The following is a 24,010-nucleotide window of genomic DNA, read 5'->3' as shown; positions in this document are numbered from 1 at the left end:
ACGCTGCCGCCACTCAGCCACGGCAGAGCTGCCGTCTCAGCCAAATAAATGGCCAAAGCTGACCAAACCAATATTCTTCTGAACCACTTATCCGCTCCTCATGTGAATACATGCTGCAACAAAAGCAATGACAAATTCAATGTGAAAATTTGACACCATTCATGGTAGCCTGTAAGCCCAAGGGGAGAGGCTCAACTGTATTGGAATAGTTGAATGATATTTGAATGGTACAATGAATGGAGGCAGAGTAGGACCTTATAAAGTGTACACCAGAAAAAAATCCAATATAGGTTTCAAGACCCTATTAACCTGAGGAGAAGAAGGCAGAAAGGTTTTCATATAGCATTTTACAGCTGCTACTGGATTAGGCTGTGGTTATATACTTTCCGTGTCCGTGAGTCTGCTCAGCTGCACTCGGGTCTCAGTGATGCAAACTGGAGTTCAAGGGTCTGTGCAGATGTTCGAAGGCCAGCCTTTTTTTAAAGACTCATCAATAGAGAATTTACATTAGAATGCACCAACTATGCATGTGATCCAGTTGGCGGACATCGAAGAAGCATAGCAGGAATGACTACTTGGCTGTCGGGGCTTCTACAGTCTGCGCCCACAATGGAGTATCATGTAGGCTTTAGCAGGCAACCCTGTACAGGAAGTCATGCTTTGAGCTATATCCTAACGTCAGCATGCTCACCGTAATGTGAGAGAAAGTGTTTGCTGGGGGCTTGTTAACATTAACATACATGTTAGCACTGATAACGTTCACTACCACAGATATTTTATATGGCAGTTAACAAAAAAACATGTCTGAATGATGAGATATAATAAGCTTTGTTAGGTTTTAATGCTCACACTCAGGGACTGAAACTGAAGCCAGAACTACAGCAGTTCCTTGAATAGTCCCCACAAAATTAAGTGTTACAAGGAACAAATTTAAAGCAGAAAAAACAAACAAATTAAACAGGTTTATATCCTAGTGCAAAAATTTATGTTATGAAGGGTTTTTTAAAAAAAAAAAAAAACTAATCAATTTAAATTATTCTGAGGCACAGGTGTCAAATTCCAGGCCTCGAGGTCCGGTGTCCTGCAGGTTTTAGATGAGTCCTTGATCCAACACAGCTGATTTAAATGGCTAAACTACCTCCTGAACAAGTTCTCCAGAAGCCTGGTAATAAACTGATCATTTGATTCAGGTGTGCTGACCCAGGGTGTTATCTAAAACCTGCAGGACATCGGCCCTCGAGGCCTGGAGTTCGACACCCCTGTTCTAAGGCTTAAAGTTGTGCATTATTTGAGGTGTGGCCACTTTTACAGGTGTGCTGACACAGGTGTCTGCGGCTGAAGCTCAGCTCGGCTTTACATCCACTAATTCAATCCACTGCACCTGACCTCTCAACTCTCTCGGTGCCATTTGGAGCATTTTTAATGGAATTATCTGACAAATATTAGAGCCTGCTGTGCAGTTAATTATACAGAGCAGCCCATCCAAGAAATCTGTGCTCCAGTTTTCCTAAGTAAATTCTACCATTTTATATATGTTACTCAGTAATAATTAGCTTTTTTCTTTGAATACAGGTCTTTTCACACCTATTGCCACAGGTGTATAATATCAAGCACCTACCCATACAGTCTTGACGTTCTAATGAGCCATTTACAGTTTAATTCCACATTAAATTGTAAATGGTATTAATACAAAGTGCAAACATCCACAAAGTGCCAGGTCACGCAAACTTAGGCTACGTTCACACTGCAGGTCTTGATGCTCAATTCCGATTTTTTGATCAAATCCGATTTTTTTTGTCTGCTCGTTCACACTACAAATAAAATGCGACAGCAAACGCGCTCGAGTGTGAACGCTCGAAGCGGCCCGCATGCGCAAAAGAAGATGTCACACACAACGCACTGTGTTTAGACCCAGAGCAAACAATATTGTTCAACTGATGGCCCTTAATATAAAGACTTCGGACTTCACGTTTCCCAATTTTTGCTTTAAGTTATTTTGTTATTTACATAATAATGTAGATAACCTAATAATGATCCTTATTGCCGTTTTAGAGAGGAGCGGTGCTTCAAAGGATAGTTGCAGATTTCTGTCAGAATCTGCAGATTATGCAGTATAAATAAAATGTTAACGTTTCTCCCAGCAGTTTCACCGGATGGCCAGGAAGCGTTCGCGATGTCTTATCGAGCGCTTCTCTGGCGCTGATAATTGGTGTCTGTTGTGTGTCAGTGACGTAAAAGACAGATTTAATGTGACTTGACCATTCACACAGCAGTCGCTTTCTGAAACATCAGATATGTATCGAATTCAGTACCACATACGAAAGTGACCCAGATTGGATTTGAAAATATCGGATTTGTGCCGTTCACACTGTCACACCATGATCGGATATGGGTCGCATAGGGTCAAAAAAAATCGGATTTGATGCGCTTCCGCCTGCAGTGTGAACGTAGCCTAAGAGCGGTGTCGCTGAGTGCTGAGGCACATAGTCACCGACGCTCAACTGACTCAATAACTGCAGGGCTCCAGCCCTCCTCTGGCTTTAACATCAGCACAGAAACTGTCTGCTGGGAGCTTCATGGTTTGGGTTTTTATATCCACGCAGCTCCTGTAGGTGTACCGTGGCCCAGTACTTTTGTCCATATGCATGTCTGGGCAATATGCCTACACAGGGCCAGATTGACTGAACGCAACAAACTACTGTGTGAGCACAATCCCCAAATAATGCTTATAGTTGAAGTTAATTTTACGAGTGATTTGCAAAAGTTGCGTTGTTTTAGTTTATTTTAGTTTTGCGTTGTTTAATTAGCAGCAAATAGCAAGTTGCTAACATTAATTTTTTCCTATTTTTGTGCCTTTTTTGCAGATTTCAGAAAAACTCCCAGAAACACATATGCAAGTGGGTCAGCGCATCTTATTAGTATGGTTTGCTAGTGTTAGCACTCCTCTCACCCAAACAGGCTTACTTCTACACCTGCTTGGTTCAAATAACCAAGATGGCGACAGCCAAAATATTAAACTCAAGGCTTTTAAATAAAACCAATGGACAACCTCAGGATGGCTACATTAATCTTTTATATACAATCATATATAAGATTTGCCAAATTAATAATTCAGAATCATGCTAGTTATAAAGACACATGTCATCCTTTGAAGACTTAAGGTTTGCATCTAATAGTTGCAAGATACTTCAGTTGGAGCCTAAAGGTGGATACACCAAGATCATTTTCTCTACAGCAGCTAACATGGCTAAAACTGCAAATCTACATATACTGTGTAAGAGGAGAGAGACTTCAGGTCAATGCCCCAGTGTAGTATGCTGATAATGACCCAGACAGAGAGAGAGAGAGACAGCAAACCTCTACAGATCAAGGTGGGGCTGACGTAATCCTGACGGACGTGGCACGTGTCGCTGCATGAGAGACAGAGAACATGGCACGACATTAAACCGAGATCAAAGGGCCTGCTGTCTCCGCTAGGCAGCAGGTGCCTTCTGGGTACCCCCCCACCCCCACCCCACCCCAGTCATCATCAACAGGCGGTAGAACCACTGTGTTTCCCACCCTCTCAACAAAATTCAAAAGCACCAGCCTCCGTACTAACACCTCAAAGTCACAGCAAAGTCAAAGTCAAGAGCCGACGAGAGACAAACGGAGAAGAGAAAACAAATCTTTTTTGAACGTCTTTGTAGTTCAAAAGACGGGAGTTGTCATTTTCTTTGAGTTTGCTCTTTCAAATGTTTCAAGCACCGAGTGACCTAAACCTTGAGGAAAGTGTGTCTCCTGAAAATGTATCCATCACGGCATGATGGGAGGGAGCGCGGGCGTGCTGAGGGTAAGATGAAGGCACCGGTTGATGTGCTGAGAAGGAGGGCTGCGAAAAGTAGTAATGAGTGCACCTGGACTAGATTTCTGTGCTGGGAGAACTGTTAAGAGGAGAGAAGAGAAGAGAGGAGAAGTGTAGGTAAGGGCTAATTATAAAAATAAAGTGCCCCCATTATCCCGGCACTGTACTGCCCTAGTGAACAGAGCTACAACAGATGGGGTGTCACGGGTAACTGTGCCAATGTGAGCCAAAGCCCTGGAGTGGATGGACCCTGGCAGGCCGCTGGTGGAGCAGCTCTGGTTAAGGGGGAGGCACAGCTGCATATCTCGCCCCCCCAGACACATGTTGACAGTGTTTCTCTAGCCCTGCCTACACTAGTCAAGGTGAGACAGCATGACACGAGAGGAGAGGGAGGCAGCGAAAGAGGGAGTGCGAGTGCTCCTCTATGATGGATAGCGCTCTCCAGCCACCTCTCCTCTCTCTCCCTCTTAGAAGGCTGGTGACTTTCCAGTGAGGCAATTATCATTGCGGAATGCATAATAGCCTAATTAATTACAGGTGTCAGCGCTGCCTTTGTTTCAGCATGGAGGAACATCATGCCAAAGCCGCATCCGCTAAAAAGAACAGCGCTGATGAACGAGCCTTGAACCGCGGTTAGAAGAGCGCAGCTGACAGAGGAGCGAACGGTGTGGAGCTGGCTTGAAGTCTGCCAAACAATCCGGCGTCTGTTGCAGGCAGAAGACGGATCGGAAACACATGGTGCAGAAATTAGGTCCATTATTTGCTTGATAAATCTGCCGTTGTCAATCGCAAGGCCTCGGAGGAAGATCTCAGGTAGGCCCCGCGTAGGACGGCTCTGCGGTTAATTTGGCTCCAAATAGAGGAAGAACGAGAGCGACGTTGGTGGCGGCACTATCAACAATCAAACGGCCCCCTTCACCCAGCCTTCCCTGACAAACACGCCGTATCATTTGTCCTGTCAGATTTGCCGATCTCATTCATTGTAGTGAAAAAGCCGGAAAGTAGACAATTGCCGGGGAAAAGAAACGGGACCTGCGAAGGAGAGGAGTGAATGATGGGGTGACTAGGGAGGAGAGACAAGCACAGAGATTTCTGCTCCTCTCCGCCGCAGCTAAACACAAGCATACATTTGTGCAGAACTTAATGGAACGTCACATTTAGTGTGCCAGTGTGAGCGTACTGTACAGCCCGTGTGTGTATCGGTGTGGGGGTCGTGGTGGTAGGCTGATAATCCCTCCACACCCCCAGGCAGCGAGGGCTCATTGTAGAGTACATTGAGCCTAATAGAAGCAGGCGCTGCAGTTGTATGCAGCTTTTTTCTGCTCCCACTATGAGAGGAGTTTTTACATAATTAATGACTGTTGATGTTTCCTAGGTAGTCGCCCGGCAAATTCACTCCAGACTCGGCTGCCACCATCGTTGGTTCCACAGAGAATGAGCGACAGTAGAACAGACAGCTTACATTACAGGCATAAATAAGGCAATTTTGTACAGTGTCTTCAGACATTACTGTGAGGGGGGTTCAGGGCCAATGATTCGACTTGCTTCAGAGAAACGCTCAGAAAGAGCTTTTCTGTGTCTCCGAGTCTTCCGAGAATTTGCGCTTGATGCGAGTAAAACTACTTCCTTTAGTGTTTTTTTTTTTTTCTTCATTCTGTATGCTCTTAGAGAGGCGCAGATGAAGAGGCGCCTTTTCAAAAACACTTGACGGCTCCAGACGGGCGATCATTCACATCTGCATGAATCAGTCTAATCTGAATGTCGCTTTTAATACACGTTAGTCCGACGTAGGAGTCTGGGTTTGTACGCCGCAGACCTCCGGCAGTCTGGCGAGGCCTCGGGGCCCTTTGCACATCTTGCTGGGAGGCAGTCCACATTTATACTGGAGCATGTTAAATTAAACATTTAAACACGACACCAAGGGAAGGCTATTTTTTACTGCTCCCAGCCCACTACTCATTATTAATTTGTAATAACCTTTAAGGCTTTTTGATGTCATACATATTTTACAGAGAGATATCACTCCCAGCCAGACTGGTGAGGGCCTGTCGATGACAGATCACCGGAGTGCCACTGAAATGTGGCTTCATCTGCTATAATTAGGACCAGGTGGGGGTTGGGTTCCCTGTGTGTTTGTCTATGCACCAACTCACACACAAATGTAATGACGTGTCAAATACCAAAAAAGTGTGGAGGGTCAAAAAGAAAGGAAAAAAAGGCATCTTTCTGGCAGTTACCTGTCCATCACTGTATACCTTTTAGATATTTATGAATGCCAAATGTGAAAGTAGTTAATTTCAGCTACATAAATCACCTGAGTGGCTGAATGCTTGAAAAGGAGGGGGGGGGCACATTAACACCCCACACTCTGTCTCCTTCATATCCCTCCGTTAGAGGGCTGGCCAAGACCCATCTTACTCCCGCTCTGCTGGGAGGCCCTTTGTGCCCGCTGGATGCCAGCCTAAAGCTCATGTACGCTGGTGCCAACATGCCACTAAAAGCTGTAAAACAAACGAGCTCTGTTTGGTTAATGTACACTGATTGACCTCCGCTGCCAGGCATTTGATGTCATGATTGTAATGACCAGCTTTCTGCCTGATCACTCATATACAATGTGACAAGCGTAAGGTGGCGTTTCTATTTGAGTGAATGAGGACTAATCAGAGGAGATGGCTATAGCGGCACAGCTGATGTTTGCAAAAGCAGATCTCGGCGACGATCGACAAAATGACAGCGGTCACATTTTATTAGTTGATATTTCTTAAAAGGTCAGTTAACCAAAAATTATGATTTTTTTTTTAGGGATGCACCGATTTTCTAATACTCCTCTTTCAAGTAGCAATCTGGCTGCCAGCAGATAGCGACACTGATTCTTTTGCTTTGTTATTGGTTCTCCTTTTTTGTGCCATGAAAGTTTGAAAGTCATTCAGCACGCTATGGACATGACATAAACAGATATTCTGATATCAGTCAACAGATGTTGTTAAAGGCATTCGGTTGCAATATATTAGTAGGTACATTTGTGAGGCATAGCTGAAGAAATGTAGTATTTCATTTAATAAAATTCTGCAGTTTCACACCTTTTTGACAGATAAAATTTCTACTTGACTCTTTAATCTCGTGGAGCATTTGCATTAGTGCTTTTAAACTAAAACTATACAGCATTTCAAAAGAAAGAAGCCAATATCACAGATTTAGAGAGTTTATCTTACTCCAGCGAGCATCTGCCAACCCTGACCTCTCGGATTCATCCGTGAACCCGTTGCAGGAGTCCTGACCGTGAGGTTGGAAACCACTGAGCCACAGTTTCAACAGTTTTCTTACCAGTGTTTTTTTTTTTTTTTCATCTTAGCGACTTTTTTTGTCCTCTCCTCAATAAAAAGAATGTGAAATAAAAATAACGAGAGGTCCTTGAATTATCCTGAGTAATAAGGACATCGCTTCTTTTTTAATATTTCTTCGCTTTGAGGACCACCAACGAAATTCCTTCCTCATCCATTGTATGAAGGGGTGGAGGCAAATCTCACAAACCGACAACTGCGCAAAGCATTTAGATACTAAGAGGAAACCGAAGATACTTTCAAAAATAATTCCATGAATAGTTTTTATTGATCAAATAACCTCATACAAAGTGCAGCAACAAAAGATAAGCTCAACCTTGATGAGCCCCCCCCACCCACTGCCTTTAAAACAGTACTAGTCTTCCTCGGCACTCTTGCACTATTTTCCATGGTAGAGGGCACATAGTTTGTTTTTTTACCCCTAGGCATCTTGAATAACATGCCACAGTTTTTGTTATGGATTACGGCTTTCTCAGAGTATTCTGTCTTCTCTCCTCACCGGACTCCCCACAACATCCATCAACGTACTTCTTCAGACGTGTTTTCACGCATCAGCTTTGAACGATTTCAGAAAAATCAAGCTGGGAGAAAATACCACAATTTTCCTTTATCACACATAACACAGAAGAGGAAGTAGTGCACTTCAGATGGGTTCACGCTACAGAAAACGCTCCAGCCTGGACAGAGCGTGCAGGAGGCAGCACACACGACGCCCACTCAAAGGCAGTGAATGCACCAGACTATTAGCTTCACACACACAGGCTGTGAACTAGTGAGCTGGCAGGTTAAACACGGGTTATTGTCCTACATGACTGAGTCAGAAATTTGTGCTGGTACCTCTGCGAGGTAATGTTTCGAAAACTTCAGAGCAGCACAGCATCCTGTGGAAATGACATTAGAACCCGGCCATATTTCTGAGGTCATGTCGAACAATGAGTTTTGATTAGATGTCTCCCTGATGGCGTGCCTAATGGAATATAAAAATGACTAGAGCCTTTAGAATAAAACACAAACATTGTAGATATTTGAAAACTTGTGTAAATAAAAATCACTAAAGTTAATAGACAAAATACTTCCTTTTTTTCTTTTTTACCTGAGTGAACCGACCTATTAAAGAAAGAGCCAGGAAAAATATGCTTTTTGTTACATCATTGTGAGGCAGACGTTCAGGAGTGCCAAATCAATCTTAAGCAGCCTCAGAAACAAGTCTTCAGCGAGCTTTATATATAGGCCCTCACTTTAGTGGTTATCTATTGGATGCTGAGTGTTACATAATCCTCCATATGCTCAGAGTGTAGGACAATACCGTGCGGGTTATAAATAAAGAAACCTGACGCACGGCTGCAGCCACTGTGATTTGGGCAAGTTCTCACTTGGGATGTCATAGTTCTGCAGTGCTAGCCCCACTGCTATTTCAGGCTCTGCCTCATTAGAACATCCACTGTGAGTGAATATATATATATATATATATATATATATATATATATATATATATATTCACTCACAGTGGATGTTCTAATGTGTGTGTGTGTGTGTGTGTGTGTGAGACTGAATCTACAAAAGACATTTCATTAGGGACAAGAGCGCATAAAGACAACGTTCACCCTTCCAGCAACCGCGCGGTTCAAGCTAAACTCCACGCATTTGCTACACTTAAGGTAGCTGCATCTGTGCTGCTTGGTCCCACAAGGAGGTCTGCAGACCTCCATGACAGGGGCACACACGCAACCTACCACAATGACTGCAATTACCCCACATCCACTGCCCTCACCAGGGGAGTGTGTGAGCATGTGGAGAGTGTGAGAGAGGGAAAGCGAGCAACAGGACGTGTAAATATGTATGGAAGTTTGCGTGAGAGTAGAGGGGGAGGAGAACCATGCACAATATTGCATGACCGCCTGTACCTGCCTCTGTGATTGTGTGTGTGTGCCTGTGGAGGCCCTCTCACACCACAGCGGCTGGCTAATTTAGTTAGGGAATAGCTGGCTGTCCTTCGGGTGAACGGACAGAGATTGGTCTCAATATGAGATGTAATAAAACAAGCCCATCACTGGATCTCGCCGCACCTTCGGCTGTCCTTCACATGTCTCTCCAGAAGAAGACACACACCCACAAATATATACACATACACACGCTGATACACAAACACACACACACATTTGAGTTTGTGAGCCTTTATATATAAAAAGACCTATAAGAGTTCAGAAAACAGCAGAACAATTGCTGGTTTTTCCAGTTACTTTGGTTCATCTGCAATGTGTTTGTCATTTGTTGATCACCACCATCAATAACTACAAGTATAACTAATGCCAACTGAATATCCATCCCCACAGTTAGGGGGATAGGTTAATTGATTAATCTAAACTGCCCATAGGTGTGAATGCGGGAGTGAATGTGAGCGCGAATGGTTGTCTGTCTTTGTGTGTTAGCCCTGCAACAAACTGATGACCTGTCCAGGGTGTGCTCTGTCCCTCGCCCCATGACAGCTGGGATAGGCTCCAGCGCCCCTGAAAAGGATAAGCGGAAGCGAATGGATGGATGGATGGATGGATGGATGGATGGATGGATGAAAATGGCCAAGCTTTAGAATCCACATGATTCTGACTTTGTCACCCAGACACCAGTTTGACTCGTTCAAGCTTTTTTGTTATATTTTGTAACTTAGTAATATAGTGTATTATTTATTTTACTTTTGCTAATTACTGTCTCCCTGTCTTGGAGCAACAGTGACCATATAATTTCCTCTTGGATTAATAAAGGATTCTGATTCTCATGTTGCATTTCCAACATGGTACGTCATGTGGGGTGCTGCAGTGCTTAAATGCTGCAAACCTTGATGCTAGCAACAGAGGGCTACTAGATCATGCAGTGCCTCACAGCTTGCCGCCCTTGGGGCTTCATATCCATAAACCAGTCAGCGTACCCACGCTGAGCTTTGTCCACAGCTGGAAGGGCCTACACTGGTTCCACTGGTCTTCTTCCATTGCTCCTTGTATCTTTGTTACTGTTTATAGGGGGGACAGATGGCACCAGGATGCACTATGGAGAGCCGGTAGAGGCGCTGAGCATCATTCTCCTAGGAAACCTTTGTGTCTGGCAATCACATGAATATTTTTCTGATATGTACCACCTACTAAAACATTGTTAAAGATCATGCATGCTTTCATCCTGGCAATAGCATTCGGTGGATTCTTTCATCAGGATACTGGAAACACTATTCAGGAATAGTTTCAACGTGTCTGTCTTGGTCTCCACATACCCAAGATCTCAATTCGGCTCAACATCTGTGGGAAGAACAGAGGCCCCAACTCCATACGTAACAAGACCTTCTGGAATCTCCAATTACTCAGAGGTCCTATTGTCACAGGTTGGCCAATTAAAAGTTTTGTCAAAGGATTAGCCATTTCTTTAATTGTCTTAATCTCATTACAGTATTATAATCTAATGTAATCTATTGATGCACTATTCATGTATCGGATTCAAATTACTGCAGCTATAATTTTGCTGTAATGAAATGTTTACAACTTCTTGGTTATAGCAACCAACTGCAGGAAAACCAGGCCACCCAGGCGGTTCTCCCGTCTCCTTATCTCGCCCTGACTGACTAACAGTGCCTCTCTGTTTGGGACTGGAGCACGGGCGAGCGCCTTCATTCCACCTGTGCTCCCGTTTGGCTGCATCTGACTCCTGTTCCTTCCTGCCAGCTGCTAGCGTCCAGAGCCAGACGACCAGCAGCTTTTTCCTCTTTGGCTGTCCCCTTAGCCCCACTCCACAAGAAGAGCTGGAACTCTCCCGCTAAATCCACAGAGACCCAATTACAGGGACTGCAGGAGAAATGACGAGGAGATGCAAAGTTACTCTGCTTTAATTGAGAATGTGTTTAACATTCTCCTCAGGCCACCGTGGCTTACGTCTCTGATGAAACACAGAGCCCTGCAGTGGGACTTTAAAACATATATCTGTTTGTGACAAAGGCAAAGCAGACTCTGATCTGTGGGCTTAAAATATTTTTGGTGTGTGTGTGTGTGTGGGGGGGGGGTGATTTAGGAGGTCGCATTTCCAGTAGAAAATAGGAAAGGAAACGAGGAGGTCTCTTAAAAGTGTTGGCGCTGATTTGTGATCAGGACGCAACACTTTAATGTGGGGCGTACATCAGAAGAGAGTTACTTCACTTGCAGCTGCTGGTTTTAATAGAGCCACATGTTAATTAGCATTGTAGCTAATCCCATATTAAAGAGACCCAAACTGTCAGGTCACATTATAAACAATCGGTCCTAATGTTCGTGCATGTGACATTTGGAGCTGCTATCTCTTCTAGCAAAATGTTCCCTAGGTACTAATTGGCCTACTTTACGCTGTCTTTCTTTGAATTGCCACTTTCTTTATCATTTAGGATATTAGCCTTGACAAGCATCATCTCATATACCATAGGCTCACTAAAACTGGAGATGAGGTGCATCTTTTTTCCTTATTTTTTTTTTTGCAGAGGTACAGCAAAAATGGGAATAAATGTTTTATGCTAGCATGTAATACTGCGAGATCTACCTTCATGGGATATTAAATACAATTTGAAAGAAGAATAAAAAGTTCAAACACTTAGCCAGCAGCAAAGTAAGTGTAACTTTTCACCGCTTGCATTATTTAAGATAGGCTCCATCATTTTATCAATCTATCGATCTCGCACCAGAAAGATGAAAATGGAAAAATAATGAGGCCGATGAATGCTGTGTAAAGAACATCAATGTGCAAAATTTAATTATCTGTGCTGGAAAGAGCAGAGAAAATGTGTCGGCTGTTTTCTAAAACAAAAAGAAAGTGAAAAAAGGAGCAGTTAATATTTTTCCCTCTCTGCATATTTTAATTACCAGATCAATCATAACTTCGTACTGCAGCACTGCAGAGAAAAGAAAATTGCAAGTCTAAATGAAAAACAATAGATTTGCTTTAAAGTCTTCACTCTTTTGAAGTCTAAATTAAAATTTCAGGTACCTTTACAAGAGCCTTCTTCAGAAAGTTATGATATTTAATTAGCGTGTTTAGATTTTGCTGAAATTAAACTTCACAGCCGAGCATCATGTGAAATGAAGACTGGTATTCCCAGGCTTCAGGTGTGGGGGTGGGGATGGTGGGGATGGTGAGGGGGGAGACCACTGCAGATGAACAGTGGGAATTAAATCACTTCGGCACGTGAGGCCTGTGTATCCTCTGACAGAAGCTCATGTTCTTCTGACTTGTGCTGACACCGGCCTGATCCGGTGCCGGGTCTCTGTGTTCAGTGGAGGGGAGAAACAACTTTACTCCGACTGTGTCTGTGCAGCTCCGATTCTGCGCCTGAAATCAGAGAGTCGTGCCGTAGAATCGACGGAGCAGCTCTCCCGTTCCGCCTTTTTCCTCTTCACACGAGCTTTTCCTGGTTGTGCGAGCACTGATGTTTATTTCTCCTGGCACGTCCTCGCCGGCACTGAGCCACCGATTTCACACATTTTTATTGGCTAATTTGACTGTGCTCTTGCCAGCAGCTGAGAGTGAGCCAGGACTCGGAGAATCTCAGAGACAGTGCTGCTGCTGTGGTTCGTCCTGCTGCTGCTGCTGCTGCTGTCTGACTTAGGGTGCCTGGAGGGAGCAGATGAGGAAACAGAGGCGTTCACCTGCCTCGTAACCAGTAGCTGACCATGTTAAGACCGAGGCGAGCTCAGTCTTAGAAACTGCCTCTTGGATTAGTTACTGTGTGTTGCTGGTGAGTGTCCAGTCAGGGATGTGATTGCCTGTCTGTTAAGGTGACAGGGGTTTAGAGGAGGGGATGTACACCCAGTCAGACATCCAATAGGAGCGCTGCAGCCGGCGCTATGCGTGCGTCCATCCTCAAACATGGCTAACATTTGCACAGCAGCGGCAGTCAGGCGTGATGTCTCTGGGCTCTGAGGTTTGTGCTGTCAGGACGGTAGAAATTAAACCTGGCACTGCAGAGCAGAATGTGCTGAAACTCATCAATTCCACATGGCTAGAGAGCCAAGTGCCTATTTATAACAACCCCCCCATCTTCTCTTCTTTACCTGGTGTGCATCCCTGACTCTAAACACGCATCCATAATGATGAATACACCCAACTGGGACGCTCCGACAGGGCATCAGTCAGGACAGGAAAACAAACACGCCAACACACACACACACACACGCCATCAGATCACAGCACAGCAGAGGAGGGATAAGACTGACACTGGGAAGGCTGATGGAAAGGTTGAGGCGTCTCAGCATAAAAACACCCGGCAGAATCACAACAATCAGTCACCACACAGGAAACAAACAAGGGCAGTCAGATATATTAAACTTCTACAAAAGGCCCAATATGGAGCTGAAAGATGGTGCGGCGCTGGTGAAACGCTGCCACCCAACTACTGGGTTTGTTTATGTTGTCATTTACTGAATTAATGATATTTCATTTTAAAAAGGTACTGTCTGAGCTTCTGCCAAGCAGACGGATGGTAAATTCTTAAGCTATAAATTTGGCCAGAAAAAAAAAGTGCTCACCTCTGCAGACAGAAAACATACGTAGCAAGCATATTTAAAAAGAAAACACAACCTGTGTTTTCTGTTTGGATCTGCAAGATAATGATTTCTATTTTTGTCCTTCTCGTGGAAGGCTTTTTCTGTTATAGCCCTCCGTTTTATTTTATGAGAACAAACTGGTTTGGTACAAAACTGGCAGTGTTCACCAATTCAATATTTACTTGTAGCTAGCAACAAATCCCGACCTATACGAGTCACCTAGAAAAAGTAATTTGTCCATATCAAGCATTAACCTCCAGTTCTGGGAAATGAAGCGCTTGTCAAAACTGCAGTTCCTCTAGTGGCCACTTGAGGCTATCTTAAAGGAAGCTGCGACTCTCTTCCACAGCATGTCTTTTATCCTGTCTTCCTTCTCTCACCCCAACCAGCCGCAGCAGATGGCCCCGCCCCTCCCTGAGTCTGGTTCTGCCGGAGGTTTCTTCCTGTTAAAAGGGAGTTTTTCCTTCCCACTGTCACCAAAGTGCTTGCCATAGGGGGTCATATGACTGTTGGGTTTTTCTCTGTATGTATTGTTGTGGGGTCTACCTTACAAAATAAAGCACCTTGAGGTGACTGTTGTTGTGATTTGGCGCTATATAAATAAAATTGAATTAAATTGAATTGAATAAACTTTCATGTTAAAATGACAATTACAATAAACATTTTTGGTCTTTATAACTAATGTACTTGATAGCAGGTAGATTTTTATTTTTCTCGTTCATTTAAATCCTTCATAAGCCTTACAATTTTACATTGCACATTAACAGCATGCCCTCTTTGAGTGAAAGGTGAATGCTGACACAGCTGAATGCCTTTTTGTACCAACAAACCACCCAGGAAGTGCATGCTTTTGGGTGGGGGTAATTCTACTTTTATCCGTTTTTTTTAGGCTTCAAAAGCCAAAGTTCACAAACCTGTGGGTGGCATCGTCCTGGCTTTATATTAAATTTATCTGTAAATATACCAACTTAAAATTCACTTGGTGATTACAATATTTTCACATTTATTATTCTGTATTTTGTCAGTTGTGCCCACAGTACCTGGCAGAAGTTACACAGGTCACTTTAAAGTTATTCCAAACAAGGATGTTGGTATAGTGCAAAAGGCTGAGCAGGTTAACCAGAGGCCCAGGTTCAAATTCACCCAGAGGCCATTTACTTGCACTGAATACGTTTAGAATGTAAAGTGATGTGTCAACTTAAACTAGACTATCTCTAAGAAATATCAGTATCTTCAGAAAAAGGCTATTTATTCACTGCTCGTGTACAGGACTTGGCATTAGACGAAATGAAGTTGCATTAAGCTTGTTCATCTCTGATTAATCGTGATCGATAAAAGTAAACTTTAAAGTAATAGAAACTGAAACAGTGAGTGAATCGAGGTGCATTACGTTTGGCTCAAAGCAGCTTTTCTGCACTGATGTGGAGAACATGCAAGGCCATTCACCCTCAGGAGATGCAAAGGACGTAGAAGACTCAAGGAAGGTATTATCTAATGTCCAATTACACTCCCACGCCCCCTCACATCCCTCTCCCTCTTGGCTCTCCCTTCTCTCTCCTAACTTCCTTACTCTCACCTTCATTCCCTCTCCTTAGCATGAAAAGGACACAAGCGATAAACTGGGAGCAGAAAGCCGGTGGTTTACATGGCCCCGGAGCCCATTATGTTCCCCACAATAGGCTGGAGGCCGGTGCGTGCTATGAATAGGTAATGGCCTGGAGATCCTGGGCCTGGCCTGCTGCTCAATGAGGCTAAGACAGCCGAGCAGAAGACAGGCATTAGAGATACCTCGCCGGCCCAGTATGGAGCAGCCTGGTCATAGCCGGGGGGAAGCATGGGAGGATGGGCGAGTGGGAGTGAGTAGGAGGGTGTCGTAAATGCCCCTTACATAAGGTAGGGCATGAATAATAACACAAAGGGAATATTCAGAGGTACCTGGGAGGCACAGATCTGGTTCACTGGCACAGAAATATGAGCCTATAATGTACAAAGAAATCCACACTAGCTTGCTTTTAAAACTGTACGTAGTCTACTAGCAGCTTTTTATCAGACTCTATGACTCTGCTGCTCACTCATTCCGACACCACCTTCCCAAGTTAGCCATCCACTCATGCAATCTGTACCTAATAACCGCAAGGTTTAGCCCATGATGAAGATCTGTCTTCATTGAGCTGGAAAAGCTGTAGCGTCGCCGAGCATTTTTCCTAACGGCGCAGTCCCTCATCTATGAAAGTGCCATAGAGCCCCTCAGACAATTAGGCAGAGAAAAGCTTTATGACCGTTAGACTCACTCAGCGAGCGGCACTCTCACTGCCAGCACCGCCAGGAGCGCTGGCTCGTGCAGAAAGGTAATTACGGAGCCTCTCATAATGACACAGAGGAAGCTTGCGTCATAACACCCACAGCCTTTTATCATAGCGCTGTAATTAATTATCATCCTTTACTCTTTGATTCATTCCACTATTCATAACATATTCATACATTCAAGAGAAATTATCATTTCCTTCAGGAATTAATCAAAAAGGAGGAAAAACTGGTCGGCTCTCGATGGATGATCAAAGACGGTGGTCGTCTACCTCGCCGCGTGGAGTACGGGAGGGCAGCTCAGGGCGAGGCATTATGGGCAAAGGTCTCCACTCAGCTCTTATACTCGTGGACAAATTATCTGCAAGAAGCCTTAAACACAGATGAAAATACAGTTGCAGAAGCTTTTAACGACAAAAACAAAAATGCACTAAAGCAGATATGACAATCCAAACAACTGTTTTGTCGTTTTTATTGCACATTTCCAGCGTGAAAGGTCATATTACCAGCACAGTCCACCTTTCCAGACAACACACAGCAGCCATTTTGAGATGTCTTAATTCGTTTGAAAAAGACCTCCAAAGCTCACACAGAAAAACAAGCAACCACAACAACAACAATATACATGAAAACATTGTCTTCCCTCACATCATCACTTTTAGCACCTCAGGGGAAGAAATGGCACAGTTAGACTCATAAACAGGTGTCCACCGGCCCCCAGCTCGCACTGCTTTAATAGCTGTTTGATGTTTTTGATGTCTAGTCAGCTCGATCGTACCTTACTGCTTGATAATGAGGGCCAATAATGATTCCTGAGCTTGAGGGGTTAATGGCATGTAACCGGCAGAGCTGCTAATTACACGTTACAAACTATTTATCAGAATCTCCATCTGCGCAAGCACCACAACTCTCATTGTGCACGCTAAATTACTCTACGGATTATCATTGTAAAGCAAGTTTCAGTAATTAGGGACCCATACTGCTGTTTTCTTTTTCCGAGATCGCCGAACGACATCAAGAGGAGAGGAGAGAAAAATAGAATGAGTGCTTAATTTGGGCCTGATATTCAGATTGTCCGGATGTGAGGAGGAATCTGCCTCTCTCCTGCAAACATACCAGGAATCACAGTTCGTCCTGAGGGGAGTTTATACTCTAAAGTGAGAGGGAGGTGTAAATTGCACTGAGAAGCCCGCGAAGTCTCGGTGAGAGTCGGCAAAGTCTGTTTTTCCTGTATGTTCAGATGGCAGCGAGAGCTCTGAGAGAGAGAGCTGTGTGAACAGCGCGGTCCAACGGGCCCCGGCTCTCCAGCGATCGGTTATTTGAGAAATAACTGTCATATCCCTCAGCCCCAAAGGTGTGCCTGAGACCATGGAGACGTGTACCATCTCCTCTTCTTCGCCGTAAATTTTTATTAAAATTACCTTCTTAATAAGACAGTGTTCATTATAAAACCAAAAACGCCGGTCTCCCAGGGCCCTGTGGATTAATAAGGACAGCGGTGTATTTTAAGCCGTAAACTCAGCTCCTCACTGTCCTTAATCTCCTTCCTACTTCACAAGGCCAAATTAACACCTCTCCTCAGCTCTGACGGGACCTCATTAGCAAACTTCCAGGGAAAGAAAAGAGGAGAGCAGAACGAAAGGAGAAAAAAAAAAGAGAGAGGAGAAGAAGGAGGGAAGCGACCAATGACAGCCACCAGCTCTGGGATTAACCCTTTCTCCTCCTCCAGCTCTGCGGAAAAACTAGGTCGGCAACGTGTTTCTAATCAGTCGCCTGGTTAGTGATAATTAGAAGGCGAGATTGGACGGGAGAAGAGAGGGAAAGTGGGTGGGGAACATTGAAATGAAAAAAGAAAAGAAAGGGAACCTGTCATGTCGCAAACACTTCAAAGGAGCCGACTTCTCCTTTAGAAGTGGCATGATGAGGGTCCAAATACCAAGAGGCACTCCTCTGGGCCTCCGAACTGCAATGAGGGAGGGGAGGAAAAGGGGGGCAGGGACCCAGTTTTTTTTCCTCCTCGCAAGTATGCATCCTCACACACGCACACGCACAACACGCCGGGACTTTTCTACGGTTCACCACCTGTACAGTGCACCTGCAGGGGAGCTTCGGTCTATCCCAAACCACACAGCCAAATAAGCACATCCAACTCCAACCTTCCCTTCCACTTTCTCCCCCTGCAGCAGCAGCAGGTCGAGGTCCCACAGCTTACACTGAGGTCGAGCAGACTACTGCTGGGTAAAGTTCACAAGCCTCTGCAAGCTGTTTGACATTACCAATAAGGTCAAAGTGTATCAGAAAAACACCAGAGGATTAGATTATTATGGTGTGCTTAGTTGCCTGCTGCACCCTGCGATCAAAAAATAGCTTTTTTTGCTTTGCAAGCTGGCTTACTTATAAATGTGCAGAACACGAGCCTGTGGTAGTTACACAAGAGAGACCAAGAGGTACCCAGAGAGGCCTGCAGCTAACATGAAAAAAAAGAAAAAAATCATTGCTCATTATCAGCCATCTATTTTATCTACTATGAAACATCTCGAGACTCCCAGTTGTCAGACATCAATGGTGCTTAAATTAATCCTTTGGGTTCCTGTTTGCACAATAAAGATATGGAAGGGTGCTTCTGATATTTGTGGAACTTTACAGTCGGAGTAATTGAATTAGCACAGAAATCAACCACAGGGTGCTGAATGTGATAGCTCCTGCCAGAAAACACGCTTACTTGGGCATAGTCAATTATAAAGCATTAAAAAGAAGCTGCCAATAATCGCTTCCAAGAGATCTGAACAATCCATGCCGAGCGTTCTAATGTTTACCGATGATGAGGCTTTCAGGTTAGCGCTGAGCGGGAGTTTAGAAGGGGGAGAACGAGACTGGAAACATATTTGTGGTATCATTTCCATAAGCCTCTGCTTCGTGGACCATAATGCAGCTCACAAATGTGATTTATGACCTTGGTTTAATGGCTAGAGCAGAGTCTTGGTAGGTATCAGATGACTTTTTCAATATGGCGACGTCAGAGGGGGCACGCTGAATGCACCATCACAACAGGAAATGAGGGCTTGTCTCAGCCAAGAAAATATGAGAAGCCAGATATCTGATCATCTAATGGCAGATAGATGCTACTTCACTTTGACAGAAAAGGCATCAGTCAATAAGCACCAGATGAGCAGTAACATGAAAAGCACGCCATGGATTCCTTGCCCTATCAATCAAGTGTTTCTTTCCAGGAGCACAGCGGTCTGCTTTGGTCAGTGTGCTAAGCAAAAGTGTCTCCTTTCAGTAGATTATAATATTGTGCAGACAAAGCCTCAGACATCGTCGATAAAAGCGCTGAATCTGCTAAATCCACTGCTGAATCAGTGATCCGTAACATGCAAAAGTCGTGCGACTCACCTGGGCTTGGAAACTCTTGAGAACAGGTGCCACCATCTCCCGGACTTCCTGTGTACAGACAAAAAAAAGTAAACTCTGTCTCAGCACTTTGTCGTTTTTGCACACCCTCCACCTGTCTACCAGTCCCAGTGCGGCACAAACATAAGAAAGAGATTCTCACCACAGCTTCCCTCACATTGCACGTGTGCTGCCGGTGAGTTACGTCGTAATGGGGTGTGAGTATTAGTGGTTAAACCTGAAGAGTTTGAGTGGGCATGTTTCAAAAGTGGGGCTTTCCACTAGCTAGAGATCCAGACGTGTGCGAGCTCTCGCAGCCTCAGGTAAGGGGATTGTGCTGCCAGTGGTGACAGCCTGATCCTGTCTTAAACGCCTGTATTATACTGACAAGATTACAGCAGCGCACTACAGGCTGAGATAGGCAGGCAGCATAGCAAATAGCCTGGAGGTTAATTTATAAAATATAAAAATATTCTCTTTGAATTCAGCCTACATGTCAATAGTTGATCATTTCAAAGGAAGATGATGAAAAAGGACTAAATCATATCTGTATCTCTCTTAGGTTTTGCTTTTCATGTACTCGGTTCAATCTACCTTAATTGCCATTTTGCTTTACAAAAGCAAGGTGCATCGAGGTCTCAGCACATTTTTAATGTAAAGCAGAAGAACATGAAAATAAGTGATGTCTATATAGCTTCTTAGGAGGTATTAAAAATAGCCCAGAACATAAATAATGACACATGAAATTCTACATGTTGTTAAAATCTTATTGTGATGTATTAAGTGTAATGGTTAGGATAGTTTGACATCCGCCCCTTTTAGCAGAATTTAGTAGCGTCTGAAAGTATGATTAGTCAGGATGTGACAAAAAAAATGCTCTCTTTCACTTTTTCTACTCTTGGTCCTGCATGATGTCAATGTGAGGGGATATCCCTGTTGTAGTCACCTGAGCCATACACCTCTGGATGTAAGAATTCAAGCCCCACCCACCTGATGTTCAAACCTCTTGTAGTCAGAAGAAAGTTTTCTTAAATGGAGGGGGAAAACGGCTCGCTTCAGACAGAAGATAAGACGAGCTCAATAAAGATTATATTTTAACTGTGAATTATGCAAAGCTATTCAGGTCCAAGAACACAAATATGGAACTAGAAAATGAGTCCTGGTTAAATAAGATATTTTTAGTACCCCTAAATAATGACAAGACAAGAACTGATTGGAAACAGAAGAAATATTATAGCTTACGTTCGCTTCAAATGACATTCACATTCCAGTACTTACACTGAAAGATGCATTGCTTGTGTTTAATAGTTTCTCTCGGTGGTGCTAACCACAAAGAGATCTCATATCTGACTACACTGTAGTTAATGCAATGAAATTTCATTAAGGAAAGCTATTCAGAACTGGTTCCAGATTGTCCAGTTCATCAGAATCATATGGCTCCAAGTGCATCACTCCTTTTTACCAGTGCCAACTGGTAGCTTTTAATAAGTGGGGCACACCTCAAATACTTTTTTTCTCCTTTAGTTTCTACACTGTGTTCAAAACTAACATAATAAAAACTGTTTTGTTGTGGCTCAGCTAAGAAGAATCAATAACAGTATTGGTATCAAGTCTTATCAATATCTATCGCCAGTCCTCATTCTACGGCAGCCCTGAGAGGTCAAATGCATTGCAACTTAAGAAAACGTCAGCATATAGAAAAGCTACAAAAAAACTACACACACAAAACACAACGGAAAGAGAAAAGATAAAATGAAACTCAAGTGTTTCTGTGGAGACGATAACGTGACAAGCTGCGAAAGTGACAAGCTAACAATAAACGGCTAATAGCAAACACGTAGCTACAGTATTACATGAACCATGTGACCTTACCTTTGTTTTTTTCTCCCTCACGGCACTGATTAATCCTTCTTTTAAGCGTGTCTCAGCGCAACCCTTCACGTGTTTTGGTTTCTGTCACTTCTGCAGCTGTTTTGTCACCTTAATGCCTCCCCCCCCACCCCCAAAACATCTGTTGTGCTTTGACTCTCAGGGCCACCGTATCATTCGCTTTAAAGTCTCAAAAGGAATCTCATCATTGGCAAACAACAACTTCAACATTTAAATTTGACTTTGGCTTAGGGTAGGATTTTTTTTGTTTGCCCCTCAACAAGAAAATCTAAGAATTACAGATTAACTATTAATTAAGAAATAAAATAAAGAGGGGAAAATAGTGCTGGTGGCAAGACAGTGGAAGGAAGGAAGTAGCAAGAGGCTATATGAAAAGATCAATGCAGAGTCAGTGGTCCACACCGCTTCAGCTGAAGACAAACAGTGGATGTAAAGAAACACAAAGCTATGAGATTACATGTGAGATTATGGCTAAGAAGCTAAAAGGGCCTGCTTCATCACTGTAGCAAACTTTAGGGATGCTACTTGTATGTTAGCCTAGCTTTGGAGTAAAATACACATTTTATCTGAGCATCTGTTTAGACTTTTTTTTTTTTTTTAGCATGAGCACATTTCACGTTTGTGTACAGCATGTGTGTAAACATATGTTGAGAAATAGCTTGGGTAATGTGTATATGTAATAATATTCTAATTAGCCATGTGCTTGGTTATGGTAATTAGCCATGTGGAGCTTTGTTTTAAGAGACTGCAAAACATGCTATTCTAGTGAAAGCTGTTAGAAGAGAGTTCAGAAAAAGAATGAACTGAAGATACATCAGACTAACGGAGTTCACTTGTTGTTAAAGGAAAGGAAAGTAGCTGCTTTGATAGCTCAGTGTATATCAAAACTTATGTCTGGTTCTGTATTGTAACATAGAACCAGAGACAAAGTAGTGAACCCTAACAGGCGGGATGGTGCAGAGGGGGATGCGTCCTAATCAGCATTCATCACATTGTTTAGTCAGAATCCCTTTCCTTAATGGGTTTGGAGAGACACCTGTTCCTGATCCATCACATAAACCTGGAGATATATCAACATCCACTGCCAACTCTGACACCAAGATAACTTTTTCATAAAGTGGTGCTTTAGCTTTGGAGTTGAAAGCAACCAGCACAGTCGTGCTTACCTTTTTTTTGCAAATGAGCCCCCTCAACCCTCATCGCACCAAGTCAGAGGCTAATACTGCAAGGCCTCCGCATTTAAATATTAACTGATCTACTGGAAAGGGGAAGGGAGGAGGCTAACCCTGATTTCTCGCAAGTGCTGCGCACTGTTAACATACAGTATGCTAATGCAGGCTTTACAAGAGAAATAACTCCCTGTTCAAAAAGGTATGTGCGGGGGCTTGAGCAGCTGCAGTGATGCAGACAGTCAGTACCTGCTGAGGTGAAGATGAGCAAAATGGCACATAGTTGAAATAATGTAGGGGGGTCATATGTGTGTATGTGTGAGACAGTGTAAAAGGAGGGGGGGGTGTCAGACTCACCTCAGGGACATTTCTCTTGAACTCTCTGCTCAGCTCTACCAGGTGCTTGTGGGAATGTTCACTCTCCTCTTGTCGACCCGCCAGTTCAGACGCTGCAGAGTTTAGCTCCCTCTACAAAACACACAAAAGACAGACAAACGGTGAGACGGGGGAGAGAGAAACAGAGCGAGACAGAGAGAGAGAGACGGCACTTTAGGGAGCCGGCCAAAGCTCATCCAGTAAAGCTTAAGAGTGTACATAAATAAAAATACACTGCTGAATATTAACAATGTAATCCTTCATGATCTCACAGCAGTAATACTTACAGCTAGCCCTGGCCCATAAATAATTAAGCCAAAATAAATCCAATGCCTACAGTAGCAGAAGGCCTTTTAGATAATCAGTATTTGAAATAATCAATACACTTGCAACGGCTATAGAGCGCCAGTGAGCGAATGGGGTGAGAGGGTGGAGGGTGAGAGAGAGAGCAAGGGAGGGAGGGGGTCACGTGTTAAGGCCCAATAACCTGACAAACACCCTTATAAACAAATGGAGCTTCCTTCTGAAATGAGTGGCTGTTTTTTAAGCCCGGCCGAGACCTGATTCAAACACACGAGCGCCTCACATGCTGTAGTAATTACCACAGGTCAGATCTATTTTCAGCCTCTTTTCCATCTCTCTCCCCCATCGCCCGCACCAATCTTTATATTGATCCCGCTCAGATTTTCAATACGCGACAGCAGCCTCCATAGCTTTAAACCACATTACCCGTTTTGCTACAACAACGGGCCCCAATTGCTATTCCATTAATGTCACATCGGTTGCTTACATATCTGTAGTCATAGGAAAACGAGAGCTCCGCCCTGTCGACATGTCTGATCCGCTATGCATAGCTGCCTGTGCAGCAGGCCCCTTCATCAGAACCTTGCATTCACCGTGGACTCAGCTGCACCACATGCCATCCGCAAATCCAATATTATCGATCAGTCATCCAATTCCCGGCTCTTTCAGCAAACAGAAAAAAAAGGGAGAAAGCAGATTCGAACTCTGCTTTCCTACACCGAGCAGTGAGACAGACAGCAGTGTATTCCTCTTAGTTTGGACTGTGATTATCAGTAATTGACGAGGATCTTCTTCTGTTGTAACTGCTGGGTTACAATATAAAAAGTGGAGTAGGGGATTCAATTA

General features: G+C 43.8%; 1 protein-coding gene across 4 annotated transcripts in view; it reads right to left on the bottom strand.

Moving 5' to 3' along the window:
* Window positions 1-24,010, bottom strand: part of cux2b (cut-like homeobox 2b) — a 99,088-nt gene that overhangs the window by 39,851 nt on the left and 35,227 nt on the right. For 3 of the 4 annotated variants that reach the window (XM_006797512.3, XM_035910636.2, XM_006797513.3), the window contains 2 exons: window positions 22,844-22,954; window positions 19,431-19,478 (listed from right to left, as the gene is read on the bottom strand). In XM_006797512.3, coding sequence (XP_006797575.1) covers window positions 19,431-19,478; window positions 22,844-22,954 — 159 coding nt within the window. Of the gene's footprint in view, window positions 1-19,430; window positions 19,479-22,843; window positions 22,955-23,148; window positions 23,201-24,010 lie in introns of those variants that run through there. The other variant, XM_087848952.1, reaches the window with a different exon arrangement.

The sequence above is a fragment of the Neolamprologus brichardi genome, chromosome 12, assembly GCF_056152115.1.
Source record: "Neolamprologus brichardi isolate AB-2024 chromosome 12, ASM5615211v1, whole genome shotgun sequence".
Classification (NCBI taxonomy): Eukaryota; Metazoa; Chordata; class Actinopteri; order Cichliformes; family Cichlidae; genus Neolamprologus; species Neolamprologus brichardi.
This window is presented reverse-complemented; position numbering and strand designations above follow the sequence as displayed.